At 49.2% G+C, this 22,387-nt stretch overlaps 1 protein-coding gene across 1 annotated transcript in view; it reads left to right on the top strand.

Annotated features, from left to right (window-relative positions):
- The window catches only part of PITPNM2 (phosphatidylinositol transfer protein membrane associated 2), a 154,115-nt gene extending 138,698 nt beyond the window's left edge, over window positions 1–15,417 (top strand). The window contains 6 exon segments of the mRNA XM_087705541.1: window positions 2,172–2,288; window positions 5,242–5,390; window positions 9,010–9,159; window positions 10,323–10,506; window positions 11,517–11,645; window positions 14,132–15,417. Coding sequence (XP_087561667.1) covers window positions 2,172–2,288; window positions 5,242–5,390; window positions 9,010–9,159; window positions 10,323–10,506; window positions 11,517–11,645; window positions 14,132–14,479 — 1,077 coding nt within the window. The 3' untranslated portion in view covers window positions 14,480–15,417.
- The last annotated feature ends 6,970 nt before the right edge of the window (window positions 15,418–22,387 follow it).

Here is a 22,387-nt window from a genome sequence, read left to right as displayed (position 1 = left end):
GGCACACTGGGTGCTATTCCAAAAGCACTGGAATTACATTTAAAACAGTTAAAAATTGACAAAATCACCATCAGCCAAATGCAAAAAGCCGCACTGCTTGGATCCGCACGCATATTACGAAAATACGTTACGACGTCCTAGGCCCCTGGGTGGGGCCCGACTAGTAACCAATGCCAAATCCGGCGAAACAACTGGCCGCTGTGATACAATTGTATAATAATAATAATGTGCGTAATGGGGTGCCTTTTTTAAAAACGACATATCCAATTAAAGCTCTTTTGTTAGATTTCTTTGATCTGGATTTCCCCACGGAGCAATAAATTCATTGCATATTCAGTTCAGTGTGAGCTGTGGTGGCGCAGTGGCGAGAGTGCAGTACTGCAGGCCGTTTCCGCTGACTGCCTGCAATTTGGCAGTTCGAATCTCACCAGGCTCAAGGTTGACTCAGCCTTCCGTCCTTCCATAAAATGAGGACCCAGATTGCAAGAGAGAGACCGCCTCCTGCCACATACCTCCCAACGGCCGATAAGAACTCACAGACTGGGCCTTCTCCGGGTGCCGTCGACGGGTCAATGCCGGCTGGCAGCTCCTCGGAGGAGGGCCTTCTCTGTAGCTGCTCCGACCCTATGGAACGACCTACCCATAGAGATCCGGACCCTCTCCACTCTCTCGGCCTTCCGAAAAGCCATTAAAACCTGGCTATTCTGGCAGGCCTGGGGCTGTTGACTTCAGGAAGAGGTCCAGCCCCACCCAGATTGAGTGTATGGTGTGTTGTTTTTAAATTGTTTCTTTTTAAATTGTTTCTTTATTTTTAACTTCTTATCTTAACTTTTTCTGTAAGCCGCCCGGAGTCCTACGGGATTGGGCGGCATATAAATTTATTAAAAGTTAAAGTTAAAAGTTAAAGAGGCTGGCTCTGTAAACCGCTTAAATAGGGCTGTGAAGCAGTGTCCAAGTTAAGTGTTAAGTGTGGAGGGAGGGAGGGAGGGAAGGAGGGAGGGAAGGAAGGAAGGAAGGAAGGAAGGAAGGAAGGAAGGAAGGAAGGAAGGAAGGAAGGAAGGAAGGAAGGAAGGAAGGAAGGAAGGAAGGAAGGAAGGCCATGGTGCTGCAGTGATTACAATGTAGTATTGCTGGCTAATTCTGCCGACTCCCAGCAGTTTGATTCTCACTGGCTCAAGGTTGACTCAGCCTTCCGTCCTTCCATAAAATGAGGACCCAGATTGTTGGGGGCAAGAGGCTGGCTCTGTAAATAGGGGTGTAAAGCACTGTGAAGCAGTGTCCAAGTTAAGTGTTAAGTGTGGCGGGAGGGAGGGAAGGAGGGAGGGAGGGAGGGAGGGAGGAAGGAAGGAAGGAAGGAAGGAAGGAAGGAAGGAAGGAAGGAAGGCAGGCCATGGTGCTGCAGTGATTACAATGTAGTATTGCTGGCTAATTCTGCCGACTCCCAGCAGTTTGATTCTCACCGGCTCAAGGTTGACTCAGCCTTCCATCCTTCCGTAAAATGAGTACCCAGATTATTGGGGGGGGCGATATGCTGACTCTGTAAATCGCTTAAAGAGGGCTGGAAAGCACTGCATAAAGCGGTATATAAGTGCTAAGTGCTGTTGCTCTTCTGAGGGACAGTAAAAAACCTGGCAAAACAGCAGCCCGCGAAGCCAAGAGGGGTTGAATCCTGAATCCTTGATTGCTCACAAAGCCTGATTCCTGCACTCAAGTGGAATAGCGAGTAATCCCTAATCTTTACTGAGGTTTAAAAAAAAACCAGTTTGAACACGATGGCCACGACCAAGCGAATAAGAAAAAGGGTACAAAATGTTGTTGCGAGCTGCAGAATCTGTTGTATAATCCAATATTTGGCGGTACGGTGAAGGGTGGGAAGGAAGGAAGGCTGACAGCTACCCTGGGAGTTGAATTAAAAAGCAAATTTAAACCAACGCGTCCACTCAGCCAGGAGAGGAGAAAGCTCCCCGCTTGAGTTAAACAAAGCTCCGTGCACACAAAAAAGTGATTAATGGCCATCCCGGCTCATCGATCAACTTGCGTCAACCGACCAACGAGGCGCGTCGAGAGATGTCGAAAACACAAAATCGGACGCAGATGATCAAATTGCCCCTCTGCCGTGGTGGGAAGCGATGGGAATCCCAATTCTGATGTTTGCGCCTTCTCTTTGGCAGAATGTCACCGCCAATCACCGGATCAACGACGCCGTAGCCAACGAGGAACGGCCCCAGGTGTTGAACGGGAGGTTCATGTACGGCCCCTTGGACATGGTGACGCTCACGGGGGAGAAGGTGGGTTGCTGATCTGGCCCCGAAAATGTGGCAGGGGTGGTGGTGGAAACAAAGAGGGGTCGGTTGGTTCTACGGGACCTCACGGGTCCCATCTGCAATTGCGCCTGTAGTGGTGGCATGGGTAGGCTCCTTGAATGGAAGGATTGGTATGGGTGGTATAAGTCCTTTAGACCAACCTCCTAGGCACAGGGGTCAGCAACCAATGGCTCCGGAGCTGCATGTGGCTCTTTCATCCCTCTGCTGTGGCTCCCTGTCACTGGGTCCACAGTTGATAGGGTTAGGATTAGGGCTTTTGCAGAGGTGGGTTCCTACCAGTTCGCACCTATTCGGTAGAACCGGTTCGTCAAATCTACCGAACCAGTTAGAAGAGGTTCCACCAGTGGACCCGGAAAGCCGGCCACACCTACAGAAGAGGTTCCAAATTTTTTTTGAAACCCACCACTGGTCCTTGGATATGATTATTCTACACTATCATGCTCCTATTTATAAAACTCAGTGCGTCTGTGAAAGGTAAGGATGACTACTGCGTTTGTGGCGCAATCAGAACATGGCGTGTGTTGTTTTAACGCAAACCAAAGATGCCTTTTAAAAAACAAGTTTACATCATATTCTTATGCATGCCAGTGCTGTGTGGGAGGTAATTTAAGGTGGTTCTGACAAGTGTCGTCGGCATCTTCATATCCGGTCACATGGGCGGCAAGCCGCTCCCATCCGGTCACATGGGTGGCAAGCCACTCCCACAAAGAAGGCCACACCCACAGAGTAGGTTCGAACAGTTTTTGAAACCCACCACTGGGGTTTCGGTTAGGTCAGGTAGAGGGGAAAGGATGCTGCGCTAGGAAGAGACTTATCATGGGGGAACCAGACTTCCGGTCGGCTCCAGAATTGAATGGGGGGGCTTTCGGTTAGGACCTTCGCGGCTCTTTGAGTGTTTAAGGTTGCCGAACTCTGTCCTAGCCCTGTGATGACAAATCTATTGCCAGTTGCTTTTCTGGTTTACGGTGCACATATGCGCACTGGTGTTTGCGGGCGCCAGGACGCTGGGAAATGGCCTGAAATTAGCCCGAAAAAACAGCCCCAAGAAGGGCCTGAAAATGCCCCCCAAAACAGCCAAAAAATGGCCAAAAAACAGGCATGTGAGCGATGGCCAGCTGGTCTTTTTCGGTAATTCTGGTTCGGGCACTTGGTTCTGAAAACGTTCGCCATCGCTGTCCTAGGAAGTCCAGCTATCTGAAAGTTGCCACGGTTGAGAAACGCTGATAGAATAAGAGAGTTGGAAGGGACCTTGGAGGTCTTCTAGTCCAACCCCCTGCTCAGGCAGGAAACCCTACACCACTTCAGACAAATGGATGTCCAACCTCTTCTTAAAGACTTCCAGTGTTGGAGCATTCACAACTTCTGGAGGCAACTTCTGTTCCACTGATTAATTGTTCTCACTGTCAGGAAATTTCTCCTCAGTTCTAAGTTGCTTCTCTCCTTGATTAGTTTCCACCCATTGCTTCTTGTCCTGGTGCTTTGGAGAATAGCTTGACTCCCTCTTCTTTTGGGGCAGCCCCTGAGATATTGGAAGACTGCTATCATGTCTCCCCTAGTCCTTCTTTTCATTAAACTAGACCTACCCAGTTCCTGCAACCATTTTTCATATGTTTTAGTCTCCAGTCCCTTAAACCTCTTTGTTGCTCTTCTCTGCACTCTTTCTAGAGTCTCCACATCTTTTCTACATCAATACAATACAATAGCAGAGTTGGAAGGGACCTTGGAGGTCTTCTAGTCCAACCCCCTGCCTAAGCAGGAAACCCTACACCATTTCAGACAAATGGCTATCCAACCTCTTCTTAAAGACTTCCAGTGTTGGACCGTTCACAACTTCTGGAGGCAACTTCTGTTCCACCGATTAATTGATCTAGAGCCGTCGGTCAGCCAAAATGGAAATTGGAGCTAGATAGAGTCGTATTCAAAAGATGAATGAGCAGCCTTATAACCTATATATATAAAACACACGATGAACGGTTGCAGGAACTGGGTATGTCTAGTTTAAGGAAAAGAAGGACCAGGAGACACATGATAGCAGTCTTCCAATATCTCAGGGGCTGCCCCAAAGAAGAGAGAGTCAAGCTATTCTCCAAGGCACCTGAGGGTAGAACAAGAAGCAATGGGTGGAAACTAATGAAGGAGAGAAGCAACTTAGAACTAAGGAGGAAATTTCCTGACAGTGAGAACAATTAATCAGTGGAACAACTTGCCTCCAGAAGTTGTGAATGCCCCAACACTGGAAGTCTTTAAGAAGATGTTGGAGAGCCATTTGTCTGAAGTGGTGTAGGGTTTCCTGCCTAGGCAGGGGGTTGGACTAGAAGACCTCCAAGGTCCCTTCCAACTCTGCTATTGTATTGTATTGATGTAGAAAAGATGTGGAGACTCTAGAAAGAGTGCAGAGAAGAGCAACAAAGAGGATTAGGGGACTGGAGGTTAAAATATATGAAGAACGGTTGCAGGAACTGGGGATGTCTAGTTTAATGAAAAGAAGGACCAGGGGAGACATGATAGCAGCCTTCCAATATCTCAGGGGTTGCCCCAAAGAAGAGGGAGTCAAGCTATTCTCCAAAGCATCTGGGGGTAGAACAAGAAGCAATGGGTGGAAACTAATCAAGGAGAGAAGCAACTTAGAACTGAGGAGAAATTTCCTGATTGTGAGAACAATTAATCAGTGGAACAGAAGTTGCCTCCAGAAGTTGTGAATGCCCCAACGCTGGAAGTCTTTAAGAAGATGTTGGATAGCCATTTGTCTGAAACGGTATAGGGTTTCCTGCCTAGGCAGGGGGTTGGACTAGAAGACCTCCAAGGTCCTTTCCAATTCTGCAATTGTATTAAAATAGTCGGTGCAACAGTGGGATTTGAACTTGGAGGGTGCCGGGCCCTACTCTGGATTCCCGATTTCTCCTTCTTTGCGCTTCAGGTGGACATTCACATCATGACTCAGCCCCCCTCAGGAGAATGGGTTTACTTCGACACGGAGGTCACCAACAGCAGCGGACGGGTATCCTACACGATTCCCGAGCAGAGGCGGCTGGGGATCGGGGTGTATCCTGTCAAAATGGTGGTGAGGTACGTTCTTGTGCACGGAGGTTTGCTAGGTAGGAAAAATGGGCACGGCTTGAAAAATCACAGGTGTGGCAACCGAGGGCCCCCCCCCTCCGATCGTGGATTAGCCATTGGCACCTCGAGCCTTTCATCCGAGGCTGAGAGCGACTGCTTATCATTTAAGAGCCGAGGTGGCGCAGTGGTTAGAGTGCAGCACTGCAGGCCACTTCAGCTGACTGCAGTTCTGCAGTTCGGCTGTTCAAATCTCACCGGCTCAGGGTTGACTCAGCCTTCCATCCTTCCGAGGTGGGTCAAATGAGGACCCGGATTGTTGTTGGGGGCAATATGCTGACTCTGTAAACCGCTTAGAGAGGGCTGAAAGCCCTATGAAGCGGTATATAAGTCTAACAGCTATTGCTATTTTTCTATCTATCTATCTATCTATCTATCTATCTATCTATCTATCTATCTATCTATCTATCTAATCTATCTATCTTATCTATCTATCTATCTATCTGATCTATCTATCTATCATCTATCTATCTATCTATCTATCTATCTATCTATCTATCTATCTATCTATCTATCTATCTCTATCTCTATATCTATCTGTCTATCTCTATTTCTATCTCTATCTATTTATCATCTATCAATATCTAGCTATCATCTATCTATCTATCTATCTATCTATCTATCTATCTATCTATCTATCTATCTATCTATCTATCTATCTATCTATCTATCTATCTATCTATCTATCATCTATGAGCCGAGGTGGCGCAGTGGTTAGGGTGCAGTACTGCAGGCCACTTCAGCTGACTGCTAACTGCAGTTCAGCGGTTCTAATCTCACCGGCTCAGGGTTGACTCAGCCTTCCATCCTTCCAAAGCATGTAAAATGAGGATCCAGACTGTGGGGGCGATATGCTGACTCTGTAATCCGCTTAGAGAGGGCTGAAAGCCCTATGAAGCGGTATATAAGTCTAACTGCTATTGCTATTGCTATATTTCTGTCCTGTTTTTTTTCCTTTGAAGGCAGCTGCGTAATTACGACAACTCAAATAAGGGAAAAAAATAAATAATCTATTTGTTCTCTCAGCCAACATTGAAGTGCCTGTTTGGCTAAAGCCACAGGTAGCTTCTGAACAACTTTTGTCTTATGTTTGTTTGTTTCTTTGTTTGTTTATTGGATTTATATGCCGCCCTTCTCCCAAGGACTCAGGGCGGCGTACAACATTAAAAAAGACACACATTACAAAAGTTTTAAAAAAAAATTAGCTAGAGTATCCAAAAAACAAACCCAATTAAGATTAACAATAACATTCAAAATTCGATTAAAATTAACAATAATGAATCATTTATTTTGTTTTGTTCAAGCCAGGCTGGCTTGCTGGGAAAGCCAACTTTTTAGGGCCCGTCGGAAGGACCGGAGGTCGGGGATTATGCGAAGCTCCGGGGGCAGCTCATTCCAGAGGGAAGGCGCTCCCCACGGAGAAGGCTCTCCCCCTGGGGGTCGCTAGCCGACACTGTCTGGCCGACGGCACCCTAAGGAGGCCGACTCTGTGGGATGGCACTGGACGGTGGGAGGCTACCGGTGGCAGTAGGTGGTCTCGCAGGTATCCTGGGCCTAGGCCATGGAGCGCTTTAAAGGTCATAATTAGTACCTTGAATCGCACCCGGAAGACAACCGGCAACCAGTGCGGGCCGCCTAAAAGGGGTGTAACATGGGAGCACCTAGATGCCCCCATGATAACCTGCGCAGCCACATTCTGGACCAGCTGAAGCCTCCGGGTGCTCTTAGCAATATAGCAATAGCAGTTAGACTTATATACCGCTTCATAGGGCTTTCAGCCCTCTCTAAGCGGTTTACAGAGTCAGCATATCGCCCCCACAGTCTGGGTCCTCATTTCACCCACCTCGGAAGGATGGAAGGCTGAGTCAACCTTGAGCCGGTGAGATTAGAACCGCCGAACTGCAGATAACAGTCAGCTGAAGTGGCCTGCAGTACTGCACCCTAACCACTGCGCCACCTCGGCTCTCCGAGGGCAGCCCCATGTATAGAGCGTTACAGTAGTCCAGGCGAGAAAGGATCCCCGTTCTGACCGACCAACGTTGAAAATAATACTAACACTGTCTTAGTAAATTGTTGACAGTGTTGTGGGAATTGGGTGTTTAGCAGAGTGATGGCATTCGGGGGAAAAACTCAATATAAATGATATCAATATAAATCGTAAGGATACAAGCAACAACTTGCAGTCCTAAGTGGGTGGAGATGGGTGATAGGAACTATGAGAAGACTAATAGTAATAGTAATGCAGCCTTAGTGAATAGTTTGACAGTATTGAGGGAATTAGTTGTTAAGCAGAGTGAGGGCGTTAGGGGAAAAACTCTCCTTGTGTCTCGTTGTCTTGGTGTGCAGTGCTCTATAGCATCATTTTGAGGGCAGGAGTTGAAACAATTTATGTCCAGGATGCGAGGGGTCTGTAGATATTTTCACGGCCCTCGTTTTGACTCCTGCAGTGCGCAGGTCCTCAACGGAAGGCAGGTTGGCAGCCATTGTTTTTCCTGCCGTTCTGATTCTCCTCTGAAGTCCGTGCCTGTCTTGTTGGGTTGCAGAGCCAAACCAGACAGTGATGGAGGTGCAGATGAGAGACTCAATCCTTCCTCCGTAGATCAGAATCAGCAGCTCCTTGGGAAATTCGAGCTTCCTGAGCTGGCGCAGGAAGAACATTCTTGGTTGTGTGGCGTTTTTGATGTCAGGTGTCCATTTTAGGTGTTGAGATAGGGTAGAACCTAGAAACGTGAAGGTCTCTACTCTTCAGTTTTTTTTCAGTTTATTAAATTTCTATGCTGCCCTTTTCCCCCGAAGGGGACTCAGGGCGGCTCACAATCCGAACCGGGGAGGGGGATACAGACAAAAGATTTAAAAAACAACAACATAACAATATATAAATTTAAAACTCACAACAGTCATACCATTCGAGACGGGGGCAACGGCTCTTTAGCCCCAGGCCTGTCGGAACAACCAGGTTTTAAGGGCTTTGCGGAAGGCCTGGAGGGTGGTGAGGGTTCGAATCTCCACGGGGAGTTCGTTCCAGAGGGTCGGAGCAGCCACAGAGAAGGCTCTCCTCCGGGTAGTCGCCAGTCGACACTGGCCGGCGGATGGAATTCGGAGGAGGCCTAATCTGTGGGATCTGATCGGTCTTGATGTTGTGTTGTCTAGTATTGTAAGAGGTTGGTAGTATGGGAGGGTTTTCTTAATTTGCAAAGATGAAACCCAATTCCTAAAATAGGCAAAATGCAATTTTGAATAGCAATAGCAATAGCAGTAGACTTATATACCGCTTCATAGGGCTTTCAGCCCTCTCTAAGCGGTTTACAGAGAGTCAGCATATTGCCCCCAACAATCCGGGTCCTCATTTTACCCACCTCGGAAGGATGGAAGGCTGAGTCAACCCTGAGCCGGTGAGATTTGAACCGCTGAACTGCTGATCTAGCAGTAGCCTGCAGTGCTGCATTTAACCACTGCGCCACCTCGGCTCTTGATTTAACTTTCCCCGGAAGACCTGGGGTGGGGTGGGGTGGAAATGCATCGAGGACTACCGTCGTGAAATCAAGATTCACTCTTTCCTTCCTCTCTTTAGGGGCGATCACACATATGCAGACAGCTACATCACCGTTTTACCGCGGGGGACCGAATTTGTGGTCTTCAGCATCGACGGCTCCTTCGCGGCCAGCGTCTCCATCATGGGCAGCGACCCCAAAGTCAGGGCTGGAGCAGTTGACGTCGTACGGTAGGAGGGCTCAGCGACGGGGAGCGTTAGTGCCGGGAAGTCGTACTGACGAATGGGATTGTCATGCGGCTGGTTTCATGTCGGAAGCTGCCAGGCACTTCCGTGTTGAAAGGCTTAGCCACTGACCTCACCGTTGCTCCAGAGCTGCCCAGTTGGGGGCTTCTCTTATGTACTCATAGTGATCCCACCAAAGTGGTACCCATTTATCTGCTTACATCTGCCAGCTTTCGAATTGCTAGGAGCTGGAGCTAATGACGGGAGCTCAGCCCATCTCACAGCAGCACACGAGTCTCAAACGTTTGCTCATTTTCAACCCGTTGTTCTAACCACCTGAGCCGCTGTGCTCTTTATGGGATACTATAAGAATAGAAGGGACATTTGCTTACATTTGCATGCTTTTCAAACTGCTAGGAGCTGGAGCGAATGACGGGAGCTCACCCCATCTCACAGCAGCACACGGGTCTCAAACGTTTGCTGATTTTCAACCTGTTGTTCTAACCACCCGAGCCGCCGTGCTCTTTATGGGATACTATAAGAATAGAAGGGACATTTGCTTACATTTGCATGCTTTTCAAACTGCTAGGAGGTGGAGTGAATGACGGGAGCTCACCCCATCTCACAGCAGCACACGGGTATCAAACGTTTGCTGATTTTCAACCCATTGTTCTAACCACCCGAGCCGCCATGCTCTTTATGGGATACTATAATAATAGAAGGGACATTTGCTTACATTTGCATGCTTTTCAAACTGCTAGGAGCTGGAGCGAATGACGGGAGCTCACCCCATCTCACAGCAGCACACGGGTCTCAAACGTTTGCTGATTTTCAACCCGTTGGTCTAACCACCGGAGCCGCCGTGCTCTTTATGGGATACTATAAGAATAGAAGGGACATTTGCTTACATTTGCATGCTTTTCAAACTGCTGGGAGCTGGAGCGAATGACGGGAGCTCACCCCATCTCACAGCAGCACACAGGTCTCAAACGTTTGCTGATTTTCAACCCGTTGTTCTAACCACCCGAGCCGCCGTGCTCTTTATGGGATACTATAAGAATAGCAGGGACATATTTTCCGATTGACAACGAGAGACCTGTTTCCGTGTTTATACTCTCGCTGTCCCTCTCCCTCCGCTCATCCGTCTTTCTCGTTCTCCCCCCCCTCAGGCATTGGCAAGAGCTTGGCTACCTCATTATCTACGTCACGGGCCGGCCCGACATGCAGAAGCAGAGAGTGGTCGCCTGGTTGGCACAGCACAACTTCCCCCACGGGATTGTCTCCTTCTGCGATGGGCTGGTTCACGATCCCTTGAGGCACAAGGCCAACTTCTTGAAATCGCTTGTCACAGACGTAAGCAGTACACGCGCACACAGCGGGTTCAAGCAGTTGCGGTCAGGCTGGGCTGAGTCCCATTTAAACGTGCCTTTGAGAATCCGGGACCAGAAATCGAGGTTCAACATTCTCGCTCCTGTCCTTAGTTATTCTATTTTTGTTCACATTTCCTTACCATCCATGATGGGCTGCGTAGCTGTCTATTGTGGTCGGGAGATCTGGTTCCCATCCGTCGCCGCTTCTTTGAATCCGTTTCATACTACCGGTGGTGGTCCTCAGCTTACGATCACAGCTGAGCCCGACGTTTCTGTGGCCACGCGAGGCAGTTGCAAGGTGGAGTTTTGCCCCACTTTGCAACCTTTCTCATCACAGTTGTTAAGTGAATCAACGGCGGTTGTTAAATTAATAACAAGGTTGTGAAGTGTGAATCTGACTTCTCCCTTGACTTTGTTTGCCAGAAGGTCGCAAAAGGGGGATGACGTGACCCCGGGACACTGCAATGGTCATCAACGTGAATCAGTTGTTGAATTTTGATTTGTGTTACCATGGGGAGGCGGCAATGATTGTGTTAGAACTCAGGCTGACAACTGATTGGTTTCTTCTTCTCCTTGTCCTTCTTCTTCTTCCCCTTCCTCCTCCTCTTCTTCTTCTCCTTCTTCTTCTCCTTCCTCCTCCTCTTCCCCTTCTTCCCCCTCTTCCTCTTCTTTTTCTTCTTCCTCTACCTCCTCCTCCTTTCTTCTTTCTTCTTCCTCCTCCTCCTTCTCTTCCCCTTCTTCCTCTTCCTTTTCTTCTTCCTCTTCCCCTTCCTCCCCCTCTTCTTCTTCTTCCTCCTCCTTCTCTTCCTCTCTTCCTTCTTCTTTTTCCTCTTCCCCCTCTTCCTCTTTCTTTTCTTCTTCTTCCCCTTCCTCCCCCTCTTCTTCCTCTTCATCCTCTTCTTCCTCCTCCTCCTTCTCTTCCCCTTCCTCCTCTTCCTCTTCTTTTTATTCTTCCTCTTCCCCCTCTTCCTCTTCCTTTCCTTCGTCTTCTAGCTGGACATGAAGATCCATGCGGCCTATGGCTCCACCAAGGATGTCTCCGTCTACACGTCCATCAACCTGTCCCCTCCACAGATCTACATTGTCGGAAGGTCTACCAAAAAGTTACAGAACCAATGTCAAGTAAGATCCTTTTTATTGTAAGGGGTCAAAGCCCACTCTCCACCGTCAATAAATCTTGTAGAAGAAAGGTTAACCGGCTCACCTTAGGTGAAGACCCAGGGCGTGGCACAAAAGCAGCATAACCAGAGAACAGGTCTAACTCCCTTTTATTGCCCCAACTGTGGCCCCAAACATCCCCACTTTCACTACAAATCCTGGGGGAAAGCTCTCACACGGACCTTCAGAAGCCCCTGGCTGCAAGTAGTCCAGTAAGCCAGGTTAGCCCAAACATTAAGCAGGGCCAGCAGTCCAGTAAACCAGGTTAGCTAGACAGTAACCGGAGGAGCAAGGATTTCAGCGAAGCAGCAAACTGGGAAGCCCACAAGATAGAGGACAGCAATCTCCAGGTTTTGGCAAGTGCACATGAGGCTCCACAATTTCAACGCTTGTTCCTGACAAATGCCCCTCCCACCGGCACCTCCTGACATCTCCAGTCCCCAGGCGTGCCTTGTGAAAGGGAGCAGGACATTCTCCTCCCTCGTAGCTGGCTCGGTCTGTGTCGTTCTTGCCTTCTCTCTTCCCTCCGTGCTCTAGGATCCGGAGCGGGTGGTCCTTGCTCTTCTCCTGAGCTCTGTCTCTCCTGCTCCTCCCTGTCTGCAAGCCGTTCAAATCAGCGGTGGGTTTCAAAAAGTTTTGGAACCTACTCTGTGGGTGTGGCCTCCTTTGTGGGAGTGGCTTGCCGGCCATGTGACCTGGTGGGAGTGGCTTGCCGGCCATGTGTTTTCTCTCTCTCTCTCTCTCTCTCTTTCCTTCCTTTTGTCTCTCTGTCCCTTTTTTCTTTTTTTCTTTCATCTCTCTTTCTTTTTTTTAAATTTCTTCCTTTCTTTCTCTTTCTCTCTCTGAATCTGTCTGTCTGTCTGTGTGTGTGTGTCAGTGGTGGGTTTCAATTTTTTTTGCAACCTCTTCTGTAGGTGTGTGGCCTGCTTTCCGGGTCCACTGGTGGAACCTCTTCTAACCGGTTCGGTAGATTTGACGAACCGGTTCTATTGAACTGGTGCGAACTGGTAGGAACCCACCTCTGGTTCAAATCCTGGAAATCCTTGCCCGGACTGACTCTGCCCCTTCCCCAGTTTCCTCCAAGGCCAACGGAGCCGCCCTCTCCATCTCTACCAGTTCTCGCTCCAGCTCCAGAAGATGAACAGTTGACAGAGCGCGGGAGAGGGCCTCCGTTGGCGGTGGAGTAAACTGGGGAAGGGCAAAGTCAGTCTGGGCAGTGTGGGAGAGAAGTAGAATAAGGGAGAGGGGGTTCAGAGGAACACCAAAGCCCACCACCCTCCTCATCATAGGGCACGCATGAGAGCAACGTGGGTTGCGTGGCTAACTAGGGAGGAAAGGGACCCAATTCCCTTCACAAGGCACACCTGGGGATGGAGTTTAAAGGAGAGGCAAATGGAAGGGGCGGTTGTTGGGAACAAACACTGAGTTTAACTGCTTATCTGAGTTCCTGGAATCCTCCCAGATGGTTTGATTTACTGCCGTGCTACTTCACTTCTGGAATTCCTTATCCTGCTTGCCCTGCTGGATTAAATTACCTTATTTTGCCTTGTTGGAAGTTTTCCGCTTACAAAATTTGGACTGGAGCGTTTTCAGCCAAAGGCTGTTACAGGTTTGTGGGAGAGCCTTTCTCCAGGCCGGAGAGTTGAATGGGACATTGGGGGGGGGGGGTCACAGTTGGTGTTAATAAAGGGGACTTATACGGGTTCTCTGGCTGTGTTGCCTTTGTGCCACACCCCAGGTCATCACACAGAAGGGTGGGGAGGATTTTGGAAGGGACCCTCCCTTGGAAGGAAGAGGGAAAATGCTTCTTGTCCAGACGACCTCAAAGGGCAAACAGGATTGTGTTCACCAGATAAGGGGGAAAGCGTGGCACGACAAAACCGCGCTCGACTAAAGCGCGCCCGATTAAACCGCGTCGCTGATGTCATCAGCAGGGCGACAACGACAGCGAGCGCGGAGAAAGAAGGGCGCTTTAAATAGCGCTTTGAAAGCAAGCCAATTCAACTTAAGATAAGGGTTAGGGTTAGGGTTAGGTTAAGGGTTAGGTTTAGGGTTAGGTTAAGGGTTAGGATTAGGTTTAGCATTAGGTTAAGGGTTAGGTTTAGGGTTAGGTTTAGGATTAGGTTTAGGGGGTTAGGTTTAGGTTTAGGGGTTAATTTTAGGTTTAGGGTTTACAGCGTGCTTTTTTCTCCGCGCTGTTGTCGCGCTGTGATGTCAGGTGCGCGGTTTCGTCGAGCGCCCTTTAGTCGAACGCGGTTTTGTGGTGGAACCGGGGGAAAGCAGGGTAAGACGAGACTTTGATGACAGTGATAGACAGAGGCAAGGGAAGGGCTGGGAAGCCCATCTGTAGGGAAGTCACCTGAAAGAGAAGTTCTTTGACTGTAAGCCAAGGGCACCACCCTGAATCCTCCCCCAAAGTAAGGAATTTGGGGGTGTCTTTTGTCCCGTAGTTCATCACGGAAGGCTACGCGTCTCATCTGGCCCAGCTGGAGTACACCCACCGCTCCCGGCCTGCCAAGAACACCACGCGGATGGCTCTCCGGAAGGGCAGCTTCGGACTCCCCAGCCAAACCGAATTCCTGCGCAAGAGGAACCACCTGTTGCGAACCATCTCCTCCCAGCCCGCTGTTTCCGCCGGCCAGAGTGCCAGTTACCGTCCGGAGAGGACGCAAAGCCACTCCGAAAGTAGCCGGGAAAGGGACCGAGAACGCAGCCAGAGGAGCATGAGTCTCGCCACGGGCTGCTGGGGCCGAAGCCCGCTCCCGAGACTCGAACCGGGGAACTTGGGTCAGAAGTAGGAGGCATCCGAGGCGCGATGATGGCCGGCTGCAAATGCCCGGGTTGGCGGAAGCGGGAGCCCGCGGCAAGGTCAGCGGCGTGGGGCTCGTGGGCAAATATGGTGCTACTCATTGCTGGTGGGGGCGGCGGTGACCTGGCCAGGAGCTATCGAGCGATTTGGGTTTGCTTTGCCCCTCCCCCCCCACAAAACACACAAGCCTGGACAGTGGCAGGGATGTTGGGTACATGGAGCGCAACCAGGCAGGCCGAGAACAGGAGCCGACTTCTGCCACCGAGACTTCAAGCTGCCTCATCTTCAAGATCCACCGTTTTCCAGCTCTTATCCAGGGTTAGAGATTGTAAATAATGTGCCTCTTCAGCTTCTTCTCGTCCAGCCATCCGTCAAAGACGAGAAGACACAAAGAAAACACACCGGTACCATTGGGAGCAGCAGCAGCAGCACCACAGGTTGTGGGTAGGAGAACCATGCGTTCATGTTAGCCGGCCCTGGGACCTGGACACGAGGAAGGGGACACCGCCAACTATCACAGCTTGACAATCGCAATGCCACTTGATTCACTTCCGGAGTCTGGAAGGACTCGGGACCTACAAGCGGAAGCCACAGCTTCAGGGTCGAGTCACGTTTGGAACGGCTTCCACTCGGCGACGTAACGCTACGTTGTGTGACGCACACACCATTGGATAGGTGGTTGATCGAGGCTGGTTCGAATGAAAATGAGTTTGGAAGTTGACGGGATTTCACGAATTCCGGGGGGTGGGGGGGAGAAAAGAGTGTTAACAGGCACAAGATTGGGTCCCTACAAAGAGGGAAAGGAGCACGATTTTGGCAAGACCTACCGTACGATTCCGGAGCACCTGGGACGTGCGACCTTTGCTCAGCCTAAAACCGAAAATAAAAAAAAGAAAGCTACGTCCAAATTCTTCCCAGCCCTTTTCAGATTATTGTTATTGTTGTTGTTATTTATTTATTTATCCCTTCCCCCCCCCCCTGCCCACCCGCCTGCTGTTAAGACTGGAATTGTTTTCTCGTTTTTCCAACATTACAAAAACTGGCTTTCGGTGGAAGTTGTAACCTCGTTTTTCTTTTTAAGCTGTAGCTACGTCGCACTGGCACGCCTTGGTTTTTAGATTTTGCACTGACAAACTTTGAGGAAGAAAGTCTGGTTTGTTTGTTTTTTTCTTCCCCTCAAGCGGCTCCTTTCAGATTGATAGCGTGTGACCTTTAAATGTTGTTAAGCCACGACACGTCTGTCCGTTCCTACAAACACACAACACAGCAGGCTGAACGAAGGGAGAGATTTTCCCCAAGGCCATTCGCCCTTTCGATATATCAGGAAGATTTTTTTTAAAGAACGTTCAAATTTGCCCCCTTGAGGACATGTCAATCCGACGGGGGAAGATTAGGAGAGGAGAATTTGATGCTGGAAAAAGATAGAATCTCTGAGCAGGAGTGGATTTATAATACAGGGAGGTCCTCAGCTTAAAACCTGTTCGAAATTACGACGGCACTGGAAAAAAAAGGGACGTATGACTGTTTTTGCGTACTTAACGAACCGTCGGCTGGTGATCAAAATTCGCCCCCGTTGTGGCCGCTGGTTCGTATTTACGACGGTTGCAGTGTCCCGGGGTCACGGGATCCCCTGGTCAGCAAAGCCCGATTTGCTTAACAACCATCGGACTTGCAATGACGGTGACTCTCTTAACAATGGCGGCCAGAAAGGCTGCGAAAACGGGGCAAGAGTTCTCTTAACCGCTGTCCCGCTTAGCAATGGAAATCTGGTGGGGGGGAGAGGTCGATTGCGGTCGTAAATTGAGGACCACCTGTATTTTCCTCCTGCTTCTCTGCTCGTTTACCTGGCCTGAAGAGGTTTCAAAGCTTGTTTGGGGGGGGGAAGAGAGAGGGCTGTTCACCCTCCTCTCTCGCCTCTGTTTGAAATCCAGATTTTCTAGCTGCCGCCAAGGGGCATTTTAGCCTTTCACTGGCCTTGTCTTCTACTGGCCTGCAATGCTGCTACTTTTTAAATATTTACTCAGAGGTTTCTCCTCGCTCTCCTCCAACCGCTTGGATCACTCTTTTATCTCGCAGGGACAACGCCCATCTTTTCTTCCTCCCCCTCCCTCCAGAGCGATGGACGTCCAAACTCCAAAAACTTTTGCACTGCCTTTTTCCGACCACCGCAAAGCTTCGGTGGTTGTTATTATTATTTTTTCAAATGAACAAATGCTCTTTTTTTATAGTCTTATAATCTATTATATACACCTCCTCCTGGCATCTGTTTCTCTCCCTTTGAAAAGTGCCGGAGTAAAAATTCACCGTACGGGGCAAATCTCGCTGGTTTAGGAAGCCATATTGCATGATTCTAAACCGTCTATCCAACGGCAAAAGGGACTAGAATGTTTTCTTACTTATTTTAGGGATTTCCCCCCCCCCCCCCGCCGCCTCTTCTCTGTCTGGTGAAGCCTAGTGGTTAGGGATGGACGCTGAAAAACCAGGCGCGGGAGAGAGGTGTCCAAACGGATTGCGTTTCCGCTCTTGTCTCGTCCCATCGTTGCGTCTCCATTACGTCAAAAGACACCACAAAAATTGCCAAGGGAACTTAACGCTGTGTTTGAGACGTTCATCCTTTCCTTCTTGGCTCTGCACAACCCGTCAGCCAAGACACAACCTTGTGTGTGAACATTTGCAAACTCTAAAGAAAAAACAACAACAACAACAGTACGTCTCGTGTCTCTCGTGTGTGCATTTTGCAAGATGTGTGTTAAAAGAGAGAAAAAGTCGGTGTAAAACTGTTTTTGCAAACTTGGCAATTTCAACATGGGCTGGGGGAGTGGGGATCCCAACATGCTGCCTGGGGGATTCTGGGAATTGAGATCCGCCCATGCTGGCTGGGGGGTTCTGGGAATTGAGATCCGCCCATGCTGCCTGGGGGATTCTGGGAATTGAGATCCACCCATGCTGGCTGGGGGATTCTGGGAATTGAGATCCACCCATGCTGGCTGGGGGATTCTGGGAATTGAGATCCATCCATGCTGCCTGGGGGATTCTGGGAATTGAGATCCGCCCATGCTGCCTGGGGGATTCTGGGAATTGAGATCCGTCCATGCTGGCTGGGGGACTCTGGGAATTGAGATCCGCCCATGCTGCCTGGGGGATTCTGGGAATTGAGATCCACCATGCTGGCTGAGGGATTCTGGGAATTGAGATCAACCCATGCTGGCTGGGGGATTCTGGGAATTGAGATCCATCCATGCTGCCTGGGGGATTCTGGGAATTGAGATCCATCCATGCTGCCTGGGGGATTCTGGGAATTGAGATCCGCCCATGCTGGCTGGGGGATTCTGGGAATTGAGATCCGCCCATGCTGGCTGGGGGATTTTGGGAATTGAGATCCACCCATGCTGCCTGGGGGATTCTGGGAATTGAGATCCACCCATGCTGGCTGGGGGATTCTGGGAATTGAGATCCACCCATGCTGGCTGGGGGATTCTGGGAATTGAGATCCATCCATGCTGGCTGGGGGATTCTGGGAGTTGAAGTCCACAGGTCTTAAAAGCGGCCAAGATTTGGACACCCCTGATCTAAAATATCCCGAATTCAGTTTTATTTTTTCTCCCAGCCCATCAGCCTGGAGTTGGGGGGGGGGGGCTCCAACCTGGTCCAATTCCCCACCCATCACCCCCTTAAACTCCCCGAAAGGCAGCTTGTGAAGGTAGCAGGCAAATTAGAATGCCTTCCATCCAGGCAGATCTCTTGGCCTTTTTCCAACAGGAAAAACATTTTCGGTTTGAAGAACGTTTGATCAGCGAAGCCGAGACTCTTGGCAAGAGAGTTGGCTTCCCGCCGGAGTTAACCATGGCTGCTTTGCTGGGAAACATCCCTCTCCATGCACCGTCTCCCCCCGCATCACTGCAGGGTTCCTATTAGCCCTCTTCCCCCCCCCCCCCGCTACCTGTTCCAATGTCATCTTTAAACATATCCAGTTGGCACCGGAAAAGGAAAAATCTAACCATTTAAGGACACAGTCAGGATGGGGATAATAAAATGATTTAAAATCAAGGTGGACTCAGCCTTCCGTCCTTCCGAGGTGGGTCAAATGAGGACCCAGATTGTTGGGGGGCAAGAGGCTGACTCTGTAAACCGCTTAGAGAGGGCTATAAAAGCCCTGGGAAGCGGTATATAAATCTTAAGTGCTACTGATATTGTCCTTCCTTCCTTCCCCCTACACTCCCCTCCCTTTTATTCTTCCTTCCTTCCTTCTTCCCTTCCTTCCTTCCCAGTGGTTAGAATGCAGTATTGCAGGCTAATTCACTGCTCCATGCCAGAAGTTCGATCCTGACCGGCTCAAGGTTGACTCAGCCTTCCATCCTTCTGCAGTGCGTCAAATGAGGACCCAGATTGTTGGGGGCAAAAGGCTGACTCTGTAAACCACTTAGAGAGGGCTGGAAAAGCACTGCGAAGCGGTATATAAGTCTAAGGGCTATTGCTATTGGCTTTCCTTCCTTCCTTCCTCTTTTTCTTTTCTTTCTTTGTTCTTTCCTTCCTCCTTTCCTTCCTTCCTCCTGACTCAGCCTTCCCTCCTTCCGAGGTGGGTCAAATGAGGACCCAGATTGTTGGGGGGGGGGGGGCAAAAGGCTGACTGTATAAACCGCTTGGAGAGGGCTGTGATAGCAGTAGCAATAGCAGTTCGACTTATCTACCGCTTCATAGGGCTTTCAGCCCTCTCTAAGCGGTTTACAGAGTCAGCATATTGCCCCCAACAACAATCCGGGTCCTCATTTCACCCACCTCGGAAGGATGGAAGGCTGAGTCAACCCTGAGCCGGTGAGATTTGAACAGCCGAACTGCAGTCAGCTGAAGTAGCCTGCAGTGCTGCATTTAACCACTGCACCACCTTGGCTCTCTAAAAAAACACTGTAAGGCGATATATAAGTCTTAAGTGCTATTGCCTTGCCTTGCCTTGACCTCACACTCCCTCCCTTTAATCCTTCCTTAATGGTTAAGAACCCAGTATTGCAGGCTAATTCTGCTGACTGCCAACGGTTCGATCCTGACCGGCTCACGGTTGATTCAGCCTTTTTACCCTTCTGTAAAACAAGGACCCAGGTTGTTGTTGGGGGGCAAGAGGCTGACTCTGTAAACCGCTTCGAGGGGGGCCGGAAAAGCAGTGCGAAGCGGCCTATAAGTCCGAGGGCTCTTGGCTCTTCCAGGTGGAAATGCACAATTGGGACATTTGAGATCGATTGGCTTAAGCGTGTTCCATCTTTTCTCTGTTTCGTTCCTACGTTGTCGGTGTGCATGATGCTCTCGGGCGCCTTGATGTTGTCGTGCGTGTCCACCATCTTCAACCCTGCCACCTGAGTGCGCTTTTGTATCCACTTGTATGTGAACCTCTTAATTAAAGGAACTGGGAAGGTTTGCTCACCGTCTGTGTTTCTTTGCAAAGGCAGGATGGCGGGAACTGGATCAGAAATGCCCCAGGGCCTCTTTCAACCGCGGTCCAATTCCTTTGGGTTCAACTTTCCCTGGCATTCCCTAGTTCTTGTTGTTGTTGGTTTTTTTGCAAATATTTGCCTTCCAGGTAATGTTTTCTTTGCCGGTCGAAAATAATCAAGGTGGGTTTCAAACAAAGGGGGGGGGGATTTCTTTGTTTTAAGCCTTCTGTGCCTCAAATCAACTCACTGCAATATCTTAGAAACTTTTGGCATTGGTAAGGACGCAGAGAGAAGGGTGGAGTATTGGCACCGTCTGTTAAACCACTGAGGCCAAGTCGGAAAGCAGGTTAACATTTTGGATCTTGTTCTGACCGAGGCTTCCCGAGAGAATAAAGCAGACTCCTTGTCCCGAAAAAAACAAAAAACCCTTTTATTAATTGACTCTGAATTCTGCTCATTTACATCCAGCAAAGTCTTTTGAGGGAGGATTTACGGTCACAGACCTTATCTGGCTTGGAGAGCTGCCAGGCGGAGATCTGCAGAACATGGCAAGGAGCCTCGGAGAGTCACGAACCAATTAGGCAAACTAATGGTCTCCTGCAAACTCCACTCCCCTTTAGCTCCTCTTTTATTCCCTCTGGGAGGGGCCATTCACCGTCCACCTGCGGCCTTACTCCCTTACTCGACCCCTGTTCTTTAGCTCTTCCCTTCGTCTGGCCACTCTGTGCGTGCACACACTGGGAACAGGCTTCAGCTGTTCTTCTGCCCCACTGATGTCTGAAGACAGCTGGTAACTGTCAAATGGCCCTTTCCCCCCTCTCTGCCTCCGACACAGAGCCCTCATCAGAGCCTTCCCCAGACTCCAGGACTGGCCCATGTCCCTCCCCAACCCTCCTCGCTGTCTGAATGGGCCATAACAGATCTTGAGTGATGATAATATTATTCGTGGATAAAATAATTTCATTGATGCCTTTCTTAATTTAGGAAGCCACTCCTTCTTCCGGTGCCTCACCAGGTGGTGGCCCATCCTTATCCGGGATTTAAACCTTCCAGAAAAATCTGAAAAACACACCCACTTCCAAGTCGGTCCTCCTCCTCTTAACTGAACAGAGGATACCACCAGTCCATTAAGGGCGTTTAGAAGACTGTTTTTAATTAGTTAAATGAGCTACATCAACACCCCGTACAAAGCATTTCCAGTTGGACAAATGACATAGTATTGATCGCTTGGACAATGCTTCTTTTGTCTTGGTGCTTGCAAGTTTTGAAAAAAAAAAAAGAGAACGATGCATGCGAAGGATACAATCCAGCCAAATTAAAAGAAAAAAGAACACTTTTCATTCGGCGCGTTTCAAAGGAAGAATATTAAATTTGCCTTTAGCGAGTGCTTTATAAAGCAGCACGATTCAGGCGCCTTTTTTGCTCCACGGGGCCGAACGCTCTGCAGAATTTTAAACACACACTGGCTCGGCCCTTATTGTCCCCTCGCGTGCTTCTGTTTGATTTTCCCTTTGGGGTGAATTTAGCCTGGGCAGGCCTGTTCCAAGAAGGGATGAATAATTAACTGCTTGTCATGGGAACAAGAGTTTACGCAAGCTAGCTCAGCGCCTGCTCGGTTGCCAGAGGACGCTAAGAATTGGCCAGTATGTGGCTATGCTGGGCCTCCGGCTACCCAATTTTGTACCTGTAGGGCAGGCCAGGGCAGGCAAGATTGGAAACGGGGGGGGGGGGGGAATCGGAAAGGGTGGGGGGGAGAATGGAAACCTCTTGCCCATCAGGTAGGTTATGTGCAAATAGCACAAAGTGGCTATCCGAGGATGAATGATTGACAAGGGTTTGAACGCTGTCTGGGCAAAGGAGGGGGACGATGGAAGAAGAGAAGGAAAAGGATGAAAAAAGAAGAAGAATGAAAGAGAAGGAGGAAGAGAAAAATAAGAATAGAATAGCAGGAAAGGAGGAGAGGAAAAGAATGAAAAAAGAAGATGGAAGGAATAGAAGGAGAAAGATAAAAATAGAAGGAAAGATGGAAGGGAAAGGAGAAGAATGAAAAGACAAGGAACAAGAGGAAAAATAACAGAACGAAAGGAGGAACAGGAGAAGGATGAAAAGGGGGAAATGGAAGGAAGGGAAGGAGAAAGATAAGAATAGAACGAAAGGAGTGGAAAAGGAGAACGAAAAGAAGGGGAAGATGGAAGGAAGAGAAAGAGAAAGATAAAAATAGAAGGAAAGATGGAAGGGAAAGAAGAATGAAAAGACAAGGAACAAGAGGAAAAATAACAGAACGAAAGGAGGAACAGGAGAAGGATGAAAAGCGGGAAATGGAAGGAAGGGAAGGAGAAAGATGAGAATAGAACGAAAGGAGTGGAAAAGGGGAACAAAAAGAAGGGAAAGGTGGAAGGAAGAGAAGGAGAAAGATAAGGATAGATGGAAAGGAGAAGATGGAAGGGAAAGGAGAAGAATGAAAAGACAAGGAA

Source organism: Thamnophis sirtalis, unplaced genomic scaffold, assembly GCF_051295495.1.
Source record: "Thamnophis sirtalis isolate CommonGarterSnake01/CBP01778 unplaced genomic scaffold, rThaSir2_p1.2 scaffold_2, whole genome shotgun sequence".
Lineage (NCBI taxonomy): Eukaryota > Metazoa > Chordata > Lepidosauria > Squamata > Natricidae > Thamnophis > Thamnophis sirtalis.
Note: the sequence above shows the minus strand (reverse complement) of the source record. Positions and strands in the feature narration are given on the sequence as shown.